At 38.2% G+C, this 18,833-nt stretch overlaps 1 protein-coding gene across 1 annotated transcript; it reads left to right on the top strand.

Annotated features, from left to right (window-relative positions):
* Positions 1-17,845, top strand: LOC136692438 (uncharacterized). The gene is made up of 34 exons (XM_066665845.1): positions 1-48; positions 1,207-1,266; positions 1,481-1,507; positions 1,722-1,852; positions 2,255-2,512; positions 2,606-2,704; positions 2,834-2,963; positions 3,221-3,348; positions 4,417-4,698; positions 4,767-4,865; positions 5,013-5,130; positions 6,962-7,092; positions 9,339-9,605; positions 9,679-9,780; positions 9,882-9,999; positions 10,223-10,249; positions 10,464-10,594; positions 10,997-11,254; positions 11,358-11,456; positions 11,595-11,724; positions 11,927-12,051; positions 12,203-12,484; positions 12,554-12,652; positions 12,799-12,916; positions 13,126-13,256; positions 14,660-14,926; positions 15,000-15,101; positions 15,203-15,320; positions 15,484-15,591; positions 15,683-15,861; positions 15,955-16,118; positions 16,523-16,777; positions 17,068-17,230; positions 17,575-17,845. The coding sequence occupies exons 2-34, from the start codon at positions 1,221-1,223 to the stop codon at positions 17,677-17,679; spliced, it is 4,797 nt and encodes a 1,598-aa protein (XP_066521942.1). The 5' UTR covers positions 1-48; positions 1,207-1,220; the 3' UTR covers positions 17,680-17,845.
* The last annotated feature ends 988 nt before the right edge of the window (positions 17,846-18,833 follow it).

Genomic DNA, 18,833 nt, shown 5'->3' with positions numbered 1-18,833 from the left:
GGCCTGTAGATAGCTGCTCTACACACAGCACTGGTAATCTTTAATCTGGTAAGACATTCAATTAATCTGTTTTTCATTAAACTCAATAAAAAATAAATGGACTTAATTTGTAGATATATCTTAGTGAAAAATAAAGATGGTCTGTGGAAAATATCAATAAATAAGTTTAAATTCAAACCCTCATTTAGAAAAGTACTATTTTGTTAGGATTTTTTAACATTTTTCATGAATTGACTTGCATCATCCATAAATTCTTCATAAACTCAAGCAAACTACACGTAATCTATGAGTAATATGGATGTTATCGAAAACAAATTCAAATTCATCAACACTGCGTATGAACAGACTTTTTTAGAAAGTGAGTTTTTTGGCAAGTACCAATAAGTGGGATATTCAGTTTTTGGGTGCATTGGTTTAATCCTTTCCACATCTCTCCTTGTGGCAGTCCCATATTATTTGAGGTTCCATCTAATACAGTTCAGCCATATTCAATATCTGGAAACAAACTTTGTTTTTCACACTAGCTCACAACACATATAATTTTTAGAAACGTTTTATACTTTAACCATAATTCTGTTTGTGAATTTATTGTAATTATCATTATGCTTATTTAATAAACACACGTTGGTAGGTGGATTGGCGACTCAAAAGTGTCCGTAGGTGTGAGTGTGTAAGCCCTGTAAAGGAATGGCGCCCCCTCCAGAGTGTGTTCCCGCATTTCGCCCCATGATTCCAGGTAGGCTCTGGACCCACCGCAACCCTGAATTGGATAAGCGCTTACAGATAATGAATGAATGAATGAATTATGCTTATTTAGAAGATTGATCATTTTAAACCTTAAAAAATCATCTTACATTAATATTTGAGTCAAATGCCCATTAGTTAATGGATGTCTGAATATCAGGCTGCATTAGGAAGACCACTACTTGCTGAGTGAAATTTTCTCTGATTATTTAAATGTATTCTTTTAATACTTAGTTCAAACCTTTTAATGAATGTGTAGCTACTATTAATTTAAGTGGAATCCTGCCAGATAACACCTTCAGCATGTTTCTGTCATTACACACACTTTACACACTTTCACGAGCAGGTGAACATTTCAATGAATCTGAATGCTCATAGTTGTTGTAAGTCTCTCTCTCTTTCTCTCTCTCTCTTTCTCTCTCTCTCTCTCTCTCTCTCTTTCTTCTTTTTCCTGTGTTGTAGGTTGTCTTTTCAGAATGAATTTTCCACTTCCGCTGTGTTTGGTCGTTCTGCTCTGTTTGAGTGAGTCAATGTGCTGACCTTTATTAAATAGAGTGGTTAAAGGTCATGTGAAGTTATACATTCAGTTTTAGTATATTTCTATAATGATTTTCTTTTTTAATATCGGAGATGGTGCAGAAGTGACTCAAAAGAATACAACACATTGTTCTCTCTCTCTCTCTCTCTCTCTCTCTCTCTCTCTCTCTCTCCATCCCTCCCTCTCTCTCTCTCTCAGATGGAGTGGAAAAGACACAAGGACAAGGTCAGCTAGCTAACATTCTACTTTCCTTCAGTTAAATCATTGTGAGCTTTTCATTTAAAGAATGTACTGAGAATGTCCTCTGTTAGAAAACGCCACACTGAAGAAAGAGAAAACCTTGAGAGAAATTTTAAAGAATAAATCATTCTCTGATTCTCATTCTCTGAGGTCTCTGAAGTTGTGTGTTTGATCATAAATTTTAACAATTTTCTTCCAGCGCTGCCTGCGCCACTCCTTCAGTTTGGGCCTGGTGTCGTTCACTCTGCTGTTACTGGGGATGGAAATTATCGACAGATCCCACTTCAGCAGAATTTCTCCTACTTTGAAAGACAGTACACTCAACTCTATGTAAGTGACTGAGCAGAATGTTGTTCCAGGTTTATTTGGATAAATAATAAGAGCAAAACAGTAAATATTGAGCTATTTTTTATATGTTGACTTTATTCCTGTTTCAGAATAAAATATTTTAAAATGAAGATTTTACTGTTGACATTCAGCCCCAGTCAGTTACTTTATAAAGTGCTGTAATTTTGTTTTGACTGTTTTTTAATGCCAATTCATAAGTCAAAAGTCTATAAATCTCATTTCAAATTAACCTGGGATGTGAGGACAATGGCAACTCAAGGCTGAGTAGGGTAGAATTCGATAAATATACCACACACTTCCTTGTTGTTTGTGGGTCCCGGGGTCACAGCCTCATAAATGAGACACAGTCATAGTGTTGAAGGTAAACTCTGAATTCTTCCTCAGCTCAGTGTGGATGGTTTCCTGTCTTTTACACCCCTCACATTCGATGGCTACATCCCAATTTCAAACACAGACCTCATTGCTCCACTGTGGACTGACCTCGACATGTACACCAGAGGAGACATCTCCTATGAGCAAGCCGCAAACGGTCCTCTTCTGCAGACAGTTACAGACCAAATGGACTTTGTTTACACTGGATTCACTGCTTCCTGGGTCTTTGTCAGCACTTGGTTGAACATGGAATTTGAACCTGACACAGGGGTAAGTGTCAATCACAGCCACAGCCATATCATTTCAGTTACTGCTTGAAAGCTGAACTATTTTTGATGATCTCTCTCTCTCTCTCTTTTTAAGGCCGTGACATTCCAAGTGGTCTTGGCCTCTGATAATGAAGGCCACACTTGTGTCATGATGAATTATGGGGTCATTCCTAATGATCAAGAGCTCTGGTTGGTGAGTGGAGGAGATTCTTATTTCTTTTAATTTTCTTTTTAATTTTCATAACATTTCAAGCTATAGCAGCACAGTTCAATAGTATTTATTATGTACTGATTTACTAGGTTAATTTTTATATTTTTCTAGGCTGGCTTACTGACACAGGACACCAATCAAAATTTCACCATTTACGTCCCCAGCATCACTAACCTTCCATCGAGCTCCAATGTTGGAATACCTGGTCGATGGATTTTCCAAGTTGCCGGTTCACCTCTGGGTACATTTACATTCACACTGTCTCCAAACTGATTTTATGATTAAAGGCTCCACACCATTGATATGGATACTAAGGGTGTTTAATCAGTGCATCCAGAAAACTAAGAGTCCTTTACCATTTACTTTAAAATCAGTTTAAATCCCAGCTAATTTTGTTCACTGGACCAGGATTTATGGGTGGCTCCTTACATTCAACTGCTCTGTTTGTAATCACTCAACAAAATTAATGAACTATTTATATTATCATATTTCTTCCAGCTCCAACCATACTGTTTCCTGTTCTGTCTTCTGCTGATCACCTTGATCTTCATTATGATGGATATTTCCAACAGATCCAGCTCAGCCAACCATTTAACTACTTTGGTAGATCTTACTCACAATTATATGTAAGTAAAACAATGACTTATTTTCAGTGTAAGATGTATTCTGTGTCAGTAACTTTCAGCACAGTTCAAAGCCCCATTCAAGGCTAAGGTAAAAGTAATCAAGAGGAGTATTTAGTAAAGGCAAATTAGATTATCTTTATTGGATTTGATCCTCTGAAGGGTTCTTGGCCCTAAAATTGAACATGACCAAATTTAAGCCTCTAAAACATCACACACACAAATAACCAAGGACTGGTTTAGCCAACACAGCTGATTTTTTAAATGTAAAGTTAAATATGCCAATTTCATTATACCTCCAAATAATATTATGGAATACAGAGACACCTGAGAAGAAGGAGGGAAGATCAAAAACATCAAGGAGTTTCTCTATGATAACTACACTAAATTCTAAAAGCAGGCTATAAATTATCCCAGAAATAAACTCTGAGCTAAAAAGACCAAACTCTGAGCTAAGAAATAAAACCATGTGACTTTACTTTCTCCTTGGAGGTGATGATGGAATGATGTGAGATGAGGACCTCCCAGACGCACAGATCATGGGGCTTTCTAGAGCCATTGGCTTGGTCGTGTTGCAGCAGCGGTCATCCGTTATTCCTCTTCTTCCCAAGGCTTTGGTCAGATACATAACCATAGTGTGGTGACCACTTTGAGTGTGGTGCCTCATCCAGCAGCTGAGCTTAACCTTGTATTGAACCGTATAATTATTTCATTACAAAATACATCCTTCATTTTCAAGAAAACCTACAACAAAACCCAGGAATATAATGGACTATTCCCATGTATGTGAATACAGATGCAATAAATATAACCTGCTCATTTTACAGTAGGTAAGATCTTTCCCGAAACGTGAGCATGCATTCAGAAAAAATGACTGAAATGTCTATTCAGACAGAATAAAAACCAACGAGATACTCTGGTAATGACTACTTATCACTTATCCTGTCCAAATAGAGCTTTATCCTGTGACATGAGCAATTTTTAAAGGAATATACAAAATACAGAAATGCACCTGACTTTCTTTCATGCAGTAATTAGAAATTTATTGGCAATTATTTGTATTTTATTCAGATGAACATGGATGGCTTCCTGTCTTTTCATTTTAATGAGAATGTCTGGTATAATGGCTACTTCAGATATTACCAATATCTAAGGGCAGACATGATCTCTGGACTCTGGACTGACATAGAAATTTACACCAGAGGAAACATTACCTTCCAGCAAGCTACAAGTGGCCCCCTTCTGCAACAGGCTACAACTGTAATTAAACAGAGCTTCAATTTGACCAGCTTCTCTGCCACCTGGGTGTTCGTGGGCACTTGGCAGAATGTGGAATTTGAACCTGACACAGGGGTAAGTGCCAGTCCTTATAACTGAGCTGCTGCCTCAAGACCAACATCTGACATCTTTGTTCTTTTAAGGCGGTCACTTTCCAAGTGGTCTTGATCTCTGGTGCAGACAGTAGCTCTTACGCCCTGCTGCAGTATGTCACCATTCCTACTGATCTTGAATACTGGGTGGTAAGAGGAGCATGATCCTGTATATATATAATTTAAGTTTTTTTCACAATGTTTAAAGAACTCCACATATCCAAAAACTTTAAAGAGTTTATTCTCTTTTAGTAGCATTTGCTCTATTAATTATTTTATTTAAATGATTGTTTTTAGGCCGGTTATCAGACAGCAGACAACAGCAATCAGTTCCAACTCCCAGTCTCCAATATTACTAGCCTTCCTACAACCACCAATGTTGGAGTTCCTGGTCGCTGGGCTTTTAAAGTTAACGGTACAGAATCTAGGGCACCTCTTTGGGGTCTTTGCTGTTGTTGTGTGTATTTTTTATTTCTAAAGTAAAGATACAGTGACATTTTATTCGCTGTCTAAATATTCTTGTTTATACAACCTTTTATTGCAATGATAGTTACAAACCGGATTCCCAAAAGTTGGGACACTAAACAAATTGTGAATAAAAACTGAATGCAATGATGTGGAGGTGCCAACATCTAATATTTTATTCAGAATAGAACACAAATCACAGATCAAAATTTTAAACTGAGGGAATGTATCATTTTAAGGGAAAAATATGTTGTTTCAAAATCTCATGGCGTCAACAAATCCCAAAAAAGTTGGGACAATGTCATTTTTTACCACTGTGTGGCATCCCCCCTTCTTCTTACAACACTCAACATACGTCTGGGGACAGAGGAGACCAGTTTCTCAAGTTTAGAAATAGGAATGCTCTCCCATTCATGTCTAATACAGGCCTCTAACTGTTCAGTCGTCTTGGGCCTTCTTTGTCGCACCTTCCTCTTTATGATGCACCAAATGTTCTCTATAGGTGAAAGATCTGGACTGCAGGCTGGCCATTTCAGTCCCGGATCCTTCTCCTACGTAGCCATGATGTTGTGATTGCTGCAGAATGTGGTCTGGCATTATCTTGTTGAAAAATGCAGGGTCTTCCCTGAAAGAGATACGTCTAGATGGGAGCATATGTTGTTCTAGAACCTGAACATATTTCTCTGCATTAATGGTGCCTTTCCAGACATGCAAGCTGCCCATGCCACAAGCACTCATGCAACCCCATACCATCAGTGATGCGGGCTTCTGAACGGAGCGCTGATAACATCTTGGGTTATTCTTGTCCTCTCTTGTCCGGATGACATGGCGTCCCAGTTCCATAAAGAACTTCAAATCTTGACTCATCTGACCACAGAACAGTCTACCATTTTGCCACACTCCATTTTAAAAGACCCCTGGCCCAGTGCAAACGTCTGAGCTTGTGGAGCTTGCTTAGAAATGGCTTCCTCTTTGCACTGTAGAGTTTCAGCTGGCAAAGGCGGATGGCACAGTGGATTGTGTTCACTGACAATGCTTTCTGGAAATATTCCTGAGCCCATTCTGTTATTTCCTTGACAGTGGCATTCCTGTTTGAGGTGCAGAGATGTTTAAGGGCCCAGAGATCACGAGCATCCAGTAGAGTTTTACGGCCTTGACCCTTACGCACAGCAATTGTTCCAGATTCTCTGAATCTTTTGATGATGTTATGCACGGTTGATGACGATAACTTAAAAGTCTTTGCTATTTTACGCTGGGTAACACCATTCTGGTATTGCTGCACTATCTTTCTGCTCAACAATGGTGGGATTGGTGATCCTCTTACCATCTTGGCTTCAGAGAGACACTGAAACTCTGAGAAGCTCTTTTTATACCCAATCATGTTTTCAATTGACCTAATTAGTGTTAATTGGTCTTCCAGCTGTTCATTATATGCTCCATTTCCTTTTTCCAGCCATTTATTGCTACTTGTCCCAACTTTTTTGGGATTTGTTGACATTGTGAAATTTTGAATCAACATATTTTTCCTTTAAAATGTTACATTTACTCAAATTAAACTTCTGATCTGTCATCTCTGTTCTATTACGAATAAAATATTGACCTTTGCCATCTCCACATCATTGCATTCAGTTTTTATTCACAATTTGTTTAGTGTCCCAACTTTTGGAATCCGGTTTGTACTAATGTTTACTAAAGCACAGAACACAATGCCTCACCATCCCCGTGATTAGAGTGTAACACTAGTGCTAAAAACTGATGGCATGCTGTTGGGTGTTTTCCAGAACCGTTTGGGCTATTCTTTCCTGTGCTACCTACGTCTGTCCAGAACGCTCTTACTGGAGATGGGTCTTATGTTCAGATCCAGCTTCAGCAGCCCTTCTCCTACGCTTCAAGACAATACTCAACGCTATATGTAAGTAGAAAAAAGGCAGATGTAAAAAAAAAAAAAACATATTAAAAACGACATCATCTTATTGTAAATGTCTGACAGACAATTACTTTGATATAGTATATTACAATGATGTGGTTGTTCTGCTATGACTAATTAACTGACTAAATAACTAAATAAATAAATGGTTCTGGAATACACTGGGGAACAATTTTGTATTGAAGTAATTTAATAATTATTTTTATTTATTATTTTTTCTTTATTTAAAAAGATGTTTTAGATATTTAGAGATCAATCTAATAAACACCAGCAAACAATCATTTTGTTTTGCACAGCATATTTGCAAGTGTTAAATAAATACAATTAGTGTTAAATGATCACAGAGGGATCACAGACCTTATTACCCTCAGTGTTCATTTAAAATTAGGTTCAGGGTTTTAATTCTGTTCCCTTGATCCAGACCAAACAGGAACACGATACATTGTTAAATTTTAGTTCTGATTTGGTTTAATTTCACACTGATCCTTTTACAATTGTGGCATACGTATGATTATATTTTGTCTGATGCCTTTTAATATCTGATTTTTGGTCATGGTTCGCTTGTTTGGTACACATCAGAGTTCAAAGGGTGCATTCACACTTACTCTAATGAACCCCACTAATTATACAATTGCACCATGGTTTGTTTTAATCCAATCAAAGCTGACAATCTAATCACAAATTAAAAGTGAAATTGCTGTGTGAACAGTTTGGTGTAGTCTAATAGGTATTTTGGCTTTACAAAAAAATAAAAATAAATAAAAGATGACCATATCATGATTACAGATCGCCTCAAAAAGACGAGTGGTTGCACTTTCTGAGAATTCATACAGAGATATATCAAATCAAATCAAATGTATTTATATAGCGCCTTTTACAACTGACGTTGTCACAAAGCAGCTTCACATAGTTAGTATCAGAACAGAACATTTAAATCAAAGCCCAATGCGAGCAAGCCGAAGGCGACAATGGCAAGGAAAAACCCCCTCGAGGCTGGAGGAAGAAACCTTGGGAGGAACCCCAAGACTCACAAAGGGGACCCATCCTCCTCTGATCAAACTATAGGTTGAATTTTAAATTATCACCAATAAAGTGTTTTAATGATACAGTACAATAATAGTAATAATAATAATAATGATAATAATGATAATAATAATAATAATAATAATAATAATGATAATAATGATAATGATAATAATAATAATAATAATAATAATAATAATAATAATAGTGACATCAATCTTGGGGCATAATAATAGTGCATCAGATTGGAAGAATCAGTCAGTGTTGGTAATCTGAGTCCATTTCTACTTCAGTGTAGTTGATCATGGTGAGTGGTCAGAGGCTGGCAGGTCTGGTCTGGTCTGAGCCGCGGGAGAATCCAGCAAACAATCTTCCATCAGTGGGCCAGCACTTTCTCAGAAAACAGTAAAGGGAAGCAGTTAGTTTGGTTGAGTGCATCAAAGAAAGGAGCATGTGAATATTTTCATTAGTGTAGTGACGTATCTGACTGTAACAGACTGAGAGGAGGGAAACCAGAAGGAGCTCAGGCAAAGACATCCTTCCGCTCCAAACAAGAGAAATTGTGAGCACAAAACGCTGAAGTCTTATGAATTCTGGGTAATCTTGGTGGTTCATAGTGCATGATGAGGTCTCACAGATATTCAGGGGCGAGACCATGTAGGGATTTATAGGTTAGTAAAATATTTTTTTAATCAATATGGAATTGAACTGGAAGCCAGTGAAGGGCCGATAAGACTGGGCTGATATGATCAAATTTTCTAGTTTTAGTGAGGACCCTGGCTGCAGCATTTTGAATTAGCTGGAGTTTAATAAAGTTTCCGCTGGAGCATCCTGATAAAAGTGCACTGCAATAATCAAATTTGATGAAATAAAAGCGTGAACTAATTTTTCAGTATCTGGGAGGGATAAGGAATTTCTTAACTTAGCGAGGTTCCGAAGATGTAGGAAAGCTGTTTTTGTAATGTTACCTATATGCTGATCAAATGATAGATCTGAATCAATTATAACACCCAGTTTTTTACCTGATGAGCTCGGGAGAACAGGGAAGTCAAAATTATGTATTAAGTCTGATACATTATTTATAGCAGGTGTTGGACCTAGAAGGAGAACCTCGGTTTTGTCGCTGTTTAGCAGAAGGAAATTGTATGACATCCACTGCTTCACTTCTTTAACACAGTCCTCCATATATATTTTTATTTCTCCCTCAGCTCTATATGGATGGTTTTGTGTCTTTTCAAGCCATCCCTGAATATGATGGCTACTATCCATACATCAGTGCAGACATCATTGCTGCACTGTGGACTGACATTGACATTTACACAAGAAACAACATCTCCTATGAGCAAGCCACAAGCGGACCACTTATAAATCAGGCTTCATCTGCAATTAAGCAGCTCTTTCCTGGGACGAACTTGACCGCAGGCTGGGTCTTCGTTGCCACTTGGAGTAATGTGGCGTTTGAGCCTGATGTGGGGGTAAGTGCACATCAATACAGTTCATTCTCTAAATCCAAATGTTCAGTGTGTGACATCTTTCTCCTTCTTGAAGGGGGTGACTTTCCAGATTGTCTTGATCTCAGATGGAGACAATGACGTGTCTTACGTCCTGTTCAACTATGGTGACATTCCGGATGACCCTCAAACCTGGAAGGTGAGAGAAATCAATAGAATACTTTATTAAATTCTGAGATGAGAGACAGTTTCAGTAGTATTTAATACTTTGATTGTGTTCGTAAAAATGATTCTTTCTAGGCTGGTTATTTCACTGCAGACAACACTCAACAATACACCTTTTCAGTCCCTAGTACCACCAATCTTCGTACAAGCACTAATGTCGGCAAGCCTGGTCGATGGGCCTTCCGTGTTGATGGTAAAAATCACAAATTTATTTACAGTTATTTATTAACTTCTGTAAATGTTCAGCTCCTTTCACTAAGTTTAAATTTGATAGTCTAATGACACGTGAAAGTCTCATTTTTACACATATGGGCACTTCAAGACACATTGAGATACATTGTTTATTAATGATGACTCATTATTTGTGATGTAAATCTCTCTCTCTCTCTCTCTCTCTCTCTCTCTCTCTCTCTCAGATGGAGTGGAAAAGACACAAGGACAAGGTCAGCTAGCTAACATTCTACTTTCCTTCAGTTAAATCATTGTGAGCTCTTTATTTACAGAATGTACTGAGAATGTCCTCTGTTAGAAAACGCCACACTGAAGAAAGAGAAAACCTTGAGAGAAATTTTAAAGAATAAATCATTCTCTGATTCTCATTCTCTGAGGTCTCTGAAGTTGTGTGTTTGATCATAAATTTTAACAATTTTCTTCCAGCGCTGCCTGCGCCACTCCTTCAGTTTGGGCCTGGTGTCGTTCACTCTGCTGTTACTGGGGATGGAAATTATCAACAGATCCCACTTCAGCAGAATTTCTCCTACTTTGAAAGACAGTACACTCAACTCTATGTAAGTGACTGAGCAGAATGTTGTTCCAGGTTTATTTGGATAAATAATAAGAGCAAAACAGTAAATATTGAGCTATTTTTTATATGTTGACTTTATTCCTGTTTCAGAATAAAATATTTTAAAATGAAGATTTTACTGTTGACATTCAGCCCCAGTCAGTTACTTTATAAAGTGCTGTAATTTTGTTTTGACTGTTTTTTAATGCCAATTCATAAGTCAAAAGTCTATAAATCTCATTTCAAATTAACCTGGGATGTGAGGACAATGGGAACTCAAGGCTGAGTAGGGTAGAATTCGATAAATATACCACACACTTCCTTGTTGTTTGTGGGTCTCTGGGTCACAGCCTCATAAATGAGACACAGTCATAGTGTTGAAGGTAAACTCTGAATTCTTCCTCAGCTCAGCGTGGATGGTTTCCTGTCTTTTACACCCCTCACATTCGATGGCTACAGCCCAATTTCAAACACAGACATCATTGCTCCACTGTGGACTGACCTCGACATGTACACCAGAGGAGACATCTCCTATGAGCAAGCCGCAAACGGTCCTCTTCTGCAGACAGTTACAGACCAAATGGACTTTGTTTACACTGGATTCACTGCTTCCTGGGTCTTTGTCAGCACTTGGTTGAACATGGAATTTGAACCTGACACAGGGGTAAGTGTCAATCACAGCCACAGCCATATCATTTCAGTTACTGCTTGAAAGCTGAACTATTTTTGATGATCTCTCTTTCTCTCTCTCTCTCTCTCTTTTTAAGGCTGTGACTTTCCAAGTGGTCTTGGCCTCTGATAGTGAAGGCCACACTTGTGTCATGATGAATTATGGGGTCATTCCTAATGATCCAGAGCCCTGGTTGGTGAGTGGAGGAGATTCTTATTTCTTTATATATATATTTATATTTTCATAACATTTCAAGATATAGCGCACAGTACAATAGTATTTTTACTGTGTACTGATTTACTATGTTAATTTTCTTTAAATTATGTTGCTCTAGGCTGGCTTACAGACACAGGACACCAATCAAAATTTCACCATTCACGTCTCCAGCATCACTAACCTTCCTTTGAGCTCCAATGTTGGAATACCTGGTCGATGGATTTTCCAAGTTGCCGGTTCACCTCTGGGTACATTTACTTTCACACTGTCTCCAAACTGATTTTATGATTAAAGGCTATTGACATGGATACTAAGGGTGTTTAATCATTTTGATTTGACATTCACTGGAACAGGATTTTTTTATGGATGGCTCTTTACATACAACTGGTCTGTTTGTAAGAATCACTCAACAAAATTAATGACATATTTTTATTATCAAATTTCTTCCAGCTCCAACCATACTGTTTCCTGTTCTGTCTTCTGCTGGTCACTTTGTTATTTATGAGGGAAATTTCCAACAGATCCAGCTCAGCCAACCATTTAACTACTTTGGTAGATCTTACTCACAATTATATGTAAGTAAAACAAAGAATAATTTTGAGTGTAAGATGTATACTGTGACAGTAACTTTCAGCACAGTTCAAAGCACCATTCAAGGCTAAGGTAAGAGTAATCAAGAGGAGCATTTAGTAAAGGCAAATCCGTGATTATTTGTCTTTTTTTCAGATGAGCATGGATGGCTTCCTGTCTTTTGATTTTAATGAGAATGTCTGGTATAATGGCTACTACAGATATTACCAATATTCAAGCGCAGACATGATCTCTGGACTCTGGACTGACATAGAAATTTACACCAGAGGAAACATTACCTTCCAGCAAGCTACAAGTGGCCCCCTTCTCCAACAGGCTACAACTGTAATTAAACAGAGCTTCAATTTGACCAGCTTCTCTGCCACCTGGGTGTTCGTGGGCACTTGGCTGAATGTGGAATTTCAACCTGACACAGGGGTAAGTGCCAGTCCTTATAACTGAGCTGCTGCCTCCAGACCAACATCTGACATCTTTGTTCTCTTTAAGGCGGTCACTTTCCAAGTGGTCTTGATCTCTGATGCACACAATACCTCTTACGCCCTGCTGCAGTATGTCACCATTCCTACTGATCTTGAATACTGGACGGTAAGAGACGCATGATCCTGAATACATATAATTTAAGTTTTTTTCACAATGTTCCAAGAACTCCACATATCTAAAACTCTAAAGAGTTTATTCTCTTTTAGTAGCATTTGCTCTATTAATTATTTTATTTAAATGATTGTTTTTAGGCCGGTTATCAGACAGCAGACAACAGCAATCAGTTCCAACTCCCAGTCTCCAATATTACTAGCCTTCCTACAACCACCAATGTTGGAGTTCCTGGTCGCTGGGCTTTTAAAGTTAACGGTACAGAATCTAGGGCACCTCTTTGTTGTTGTTATTGTTGTTGTTGTTGTGTGTGTGTGTTTGTTCTTAAAATTTAAAGAAATATATCTAAATGTTTTTGTTTATACTAATATTTACTAAAGCACAGAACACAATGCCTCACCATCCCCATGATTAGAGTGTAACACTAGTGCTAAAAAACTGATGGCATGCTGCTGGGTGTTTTCCAGAACCGTTTGGGCTATTCTTTCCTGTGCTACCTACGGCTGTCCAGAACGCTCTTACTGGAGACGGGTCTTATGTTCAGATCCAGCTTCAGCAGCCCTTCTCCTACGCTTCAAGACAATACTCAACACTATATGTAAGTAGAAAAAAGGCAGATGTAAAAAAATAAATATTAAAAACCACATCATCTTATTGTAAATGTCTGACAGACAATAACTTTGATATAGTATATTACAATAACATGGTTGTTCTGCTATGACTAACTAACTAAATAAATAAATGCTTCTGGAATTCAACTGGGAAAAACTTTTGTACTGAAGTAATTTAATAATTAAATAATAAATAATTAAATTACCTATTTCTTTCTTTATTTAAAAAGATACATATTTAGAGATCAATCTAATTAACACCAGCAAACAATCATTTTGCTTCGCACAGCATATTTGCAAGTGTTAAATAAATACAATTAGTGTTAAATGATCACAGAGGGATCACAGACCTTATTACCCTCAGTGTTCATTTAAAATTAGGTTCAGGGTTTTAATTCTGTTCCCTTGATCCAGACCAAACAAGAACACGATACATTGTTAAATTTTAGTTCTGATTTGGTTTAATTTCACACTGATCCTTTTACAATTATGGCGTAGGTGTGGTTATATTTTGTCTGATTCCTTATAATATCTGATATTTGGTCGTAGTTCGCTTGTTTGGTACACATCAGACTTGGAAGGGTGCTTTCACACTTACTCTAACGAACCACACTAATTATACAATTGCACCACGGTTTGTTTAAATCAAATCATATCTGACAATATAAATACAAATTAAAAGTGAAATTGCTGTGTGAATTCCATAAATACTGGTTGTTAAATTAGACATTTGCAGTTTATGATGTCAAAGACAAGTGGTTGCACTTTCTGAGAATTCATACAGTCCTTAAAGGAACTGAGATAGGGTGACCAGACGTCCTCTTTTAACCGGACATGTCCTCTTTTTTAGACCTAAAAAAATGTCCAGACGGAATTTCACAAACGTCCGGGATTTTATTTTTCTAGAGCTTACAAAGAATTTCGAGAAGCATTTCATTCACAAACTAGTCCCGCCCTCCCCTACTCAATTTGGTTCACTTGAGTGAGAAGGGGGAGTGGTGAAGAAGCCTAAAATCTTCTGATTGCACGATCTCACTGTAGAGCTACCGTTATTGGTCGATAACCTTCTCTGTAAACATTTAATTGGTCAGTTTGCACATCAGTAGTCCTTGTTTACGTCAGGCAAAGCTCATGTACCTACCCTCATTTCGAGCAGCTATGCCGACACTTAAATGTTAGTTCTCGGATTAATTAAAAAAGAAATTCCCTTGTTTTCTGTAGCAAATAAAGGTGTAAAGGACCTAAAAGCATACTTAGGTGCAGCTAAGCATCCAACGGCAGCAAGGGGCATGACCTCATCAACCCGAGACGTGTCCTCTTTTTCACCATCTCAGATCTGGTCACCCTAAACTGAGATTTTTATTTTTTTTTATTTTTATGTCTACTTCAGCTCTATATGGATGGTTTCGTGTCTTTTCAAACCATCCCTGAATATGATGGCTACTATCCATACATCAGTGCAGACATCATTGCTGCACTGTGGACTGACATTGACATTTACACAAGAAACAACATTTCCTATGAGCAAGCCACAAGCGGACCTCTTATAAATCAGGCTTCATCTGCAATTAAGCAGCTCTTTCCTGGGACAAACTTCACTGCAGGCTGGGTGTTCGTTGCCACTTGGAGTAATGTGGAGTTTGAGCCTGATGTGGGGGTAAGTGCACATCCACACAGTTCATTCTCTAAATCCAAATGTTCAGTGTGTGACATATATTTTCTTCTTGAAGGGGGTGACTTTCCAAATTGTCTTGATCTCGGATGGAGACAGTGACGTGTCTTACGTCCTGTTCAACTATGGTGACATGCCGAATGATCCTGAAGCCTGGAAGGTGAGAGAAATCAATAAAATATTTCATTACATTCTGAGATGAGAGACAATTTCAGTAGCATTTAATACTTCGATTGTTTGTATAAAAATAATTGTTTCTAGGCTGGTTATTTCACTGTGGACAACACCAAACAATACAACATTTCAGTCCCCAGTACCACCAACCTTCGTACAAGCACTAATGTCGGCAAGCCTGGTCGATGGGCCTTCCGTGTTGATGGTAAAAATCACAAATTTATTACAGTGTTTGATATCTTAATGTCATGTGAAAGTCTAATTTTTACACATATGGGCACTACAAGACACATTGAGACACATCCTTTATTAATGATGACTCATTGTTTGTGATGTAAATCTCTCTCTCTCTCTCTCTCTCTCTCTAGCCTGTGTGTTTTTGAACTGCTCCACCAATGAGGTGTGTCTGGTGAGATCTGGAGTTTACGGCTGTGCCTGTGCAGACAATAACCCAAGGCCCAATCCTGACACTTTTGGTAAATGTTTCTTTTAAAATCTCATTTTTAAATTGTTTTACATGTTTTATCAAAGGCAATATTTGACACTGCTGACTGTGTTTTGTCTCAGATGCTGTCGAGACGTGTGGAGGAACTAATCTGTCAGTGTCTCTGTCCCGCTGCCAGCTGTTTGAGGAAGGGTTTTCTTCACAGCTTCTCCACCTGAACGATCCTAGATGCCAAGGACAGATACAGAACGACCGACTGGTGTTCAGTTTTAACGACAATGAATGTGGCACAATCTTGCAGGTAAAACAGAGGCTCTGTAATTAGAGAGATATGGTAGTAGAAAAAATACTTTCTGAATTTCTGATTGTCTGAAACTATATCTGTGTTTTTTAGACTAATGCAACTAACTTCATCTACAAGAACGCCGTTCAGATGTTCAATGGCCCATATCAGCAGAGTCTGATCAGTCGTGACAGATGGCTGAATGTTAGTATCTCCTGTGTGTATCCGCTCATTCAGACGATTGATGCGCCCACTCTCTTCCAGGCCACGAGCAGGTAATGATAAGTAATTAAGAGAATATTAAGCAATCAGACAGAAAAAACATCACTAAATAAGTAAAGTACATAATAATTTGCTAATACATATATACATACATAGTACATATACTAATATAAAATAATAAAAGAATGATGCTTTAAGCTAGTTCTTGTTTCTTACTGTTACATAGAAATTAATTGTGACATTACGTAACCCTTTAGTGAGGCTTATTACTGTTTGAAGTATGGTGAATTAATGTACCTTTATGAATGAATGAAACTCACTCACTCACGGCTCAGTAAAACGGTCTGTTCTCACATATTCACAGTTACGGACCACTACACGAGGGTACTATTGTACTTTGCATCAGTGACACTGTGTCCTTGTTAAACATTATTAATTCTATGTATTTTTTCTACAGTGTTGTCAGCAAGAACCTGCCTAGTGGACAGGGCACATACCAGATCAGTTTGACACCCTACGCTGATGCTTTATTCACCAGTCCTTTAGTGGGCAGTGTCACTCTTGGAGTAAACCAGCAGATCTATATATCTTTGAGCATAAGTGGAGTTGATGCTCAGCAGTTCACCGCGGTCCTGGACAGTTGCTGGGCCACACCGAATGTACAGTACAACTACTACTACTACAACGCTCGCTGGGATCTGGTCACTAATGAGTAAGAGGAAAATCTTTACACAGTGTAATCACTAACCACATACTGTATCTGAGTTGGTTTCACAGGACTTACGAAACACAATAGTCAGATGATCCCATGTTTAATCTGATTAGATGATCCCATCTAATCTACTGTTTGAAGATTCATTACAAAGATGAAAAATGTGAGAGGGAAGTCACTTCAAATGTATCCTTGTGAATTCCCAGGTCTGAGGTGTAAAAAATGTTGCAGTGTTCACATTTCTGACCACATTGCCCCCACCACGCTCATCTTCCCTGATCTTTCACCAGGTGTCCTAACCCTCAGGATGGCACAGTGCAGGTTCTGCAGAATGGAGTCTCCTTATCTGACCACTTCTCCTTCAGGATGTTCACCTTCACTGGTCTTTCCAACTCATTCAGTCTGCACTGCCAGGTTCACCTGTGTCTGAGAAATGGAGGACAGTGTGCTCTGGTAAGTTCAGCTCAAAGTTATCTGAAAGAAAGACAACATTGTTTTCTGTTTTGCTTTCTTTTGTTTAAATAATGAACATTTTGTTACTGAAAACACACATTCCTGCACTGTTTAGCACAAAAGTTCACTATATTAGAAAATAGCAGCTGAATTCTCTTGTAGTTCAGATGCTGTGTAATTATTGTGTTCACTTACTTTCTCTTAGAATATCAACAAAAACTGGTCATTTGACCAAAACTGTCAGACTTTCAGGAGAACGAGATCCGTGTTTCTGTGGTGTTTGACAGCAGAGTAGCTGATGTATGAGAACCGATATTAAAATGTTACTATTTTTACTTTCTCAGCCATGCACTGATGATGATGATGATGATGATGATAAACACTCAAAGAGGAGACGACGCAGGTCTATGGACTTCTACGACACCACTGCCATCAGCATGAGCTTCTAACCTTCTTTTTCTGAAACTCGCATTTGTCAACATATGGCATTTTATGAGACTCTTTTATTCCTTTCTATACAAATAGTCCGTGATTATGTAAGAGTATTAGACATATTTTCTAAACTGGGGATATGATCATGGTACTGGTTCTGTTGAAAAAAATTAAATAAACATTTCTGAGCATTCAAAATTTGTCTGTGTTATTACTTTTATAGAAATTATATTTATAGTAGTATTCTGTTTATTTGACAGTCACATTATATATTCAACACAAAAACTGGTGGCACTGAGCATGCCTTAGTCACCAGGGAGGCCAGTGTGAATTTAGGGTTGTTGATGCTTAAGGGTAAGGTAGGAGTATAAAGTTGGCTTGGAGGGGAGTGGGTCTGGAAGGCCCTACTTCTGTTGAGACTTCTGGAGATGTCATGGGCTTCAGCGAAACACTGACAAGGGGAGGTGCTTACCTGATGACCCCTGTGAAGAGCTATAGAGATGCAGTCAGTGGTTTGAGTTCCACTGTGATGGGCTCAGTGAGCTGCAGTGCTGAGCACAGAGTAGCAAAGACAGGCTCTATTCTCTCTATTATAGGTCAGTGAAGCACCAAAATGGTTTTGAAGCTGAAATTTTAAGGTACAAATATTTCAGTGTTCTTTTAAGCTCTCTGTTTTGTCTACATATTTGCAGAACATAGTTTGAGCAATTTCTGCAATTCTGAAACACCGGTTTACAAACAGGGTTAGTTTTGTTTTCCTAACTTCTTGTCTGCTAGTCTCTTTTGTACATGTTTCTCTTTCTGTACCAAATATGGGGTTTTGGAATACTTCATACTTCACACCTCGCTTCACGTATTGTGTTTAATAAACCTCTAAACTGACTCTCACCCTCAGTGAGTGATTTGTGACATCTACAGATCCGTAAAAAGCATAAATGAATGAATAGTTGTTACTCATGGCTCAAATACAGCCAAATACTAAAATTAATTAATTCATTCATTATCTGTAACCGCTTATCCAATTCAGGGTCACGGTGGATTCCTACCTGGAATCATTGGGCGCAAGGCAGGAATACACCCTGGAGGGGGCACCAGTCCTTCAGAGGGCAACACAGACACACATTCACACACTTTTGAGTCGCCAATCCACCTACTAACGTGTGTTTTTGGA

The sequence above is a fragment of the Hoplias malabaricus genome, chromosome 3, assembly GCF_029633855.1.
Source record: "Hoplias malabaricus isolate fHopMal1 chromosome 3, fHopMal1.hap1, whole genome shotgun sequence".
Classification (NCBI taxonomy): Eukaryota; Metazoa; Chordata; class Actinopteri; order Characiformes; family Erythrinidae; genus Hoplias; species Hoplias malabaricus.
This window is presented reverse-complemented; position numbering and strand designations above follow the sequence as displayed.

Bases quoted from the DNA above. Each gene is read 5' to 3' on its own strand.
- LOC136692438 (XM_066665845.1), top strand. From the start codon at position 1,221: ATGAATTTTCCACTTCCGCTGTGTTTGGTCGTTCTGCTCTGTTTGA. The intron at 1,853-2,254 runs GTAAGTGACTGA...ATTCTTCCTCAG, and splicing joins GACAGTACACTCAACTCTAT to CTCAGTGTGGATGGTTTCCT. The intron at 12,917-13,125 runs GTACAGAATCTA...GGTGTTTTCCAG, and splicing joins CTGGGCTTTTAAAGTTAACG to AACCGTTTGGGCTATTCTTT.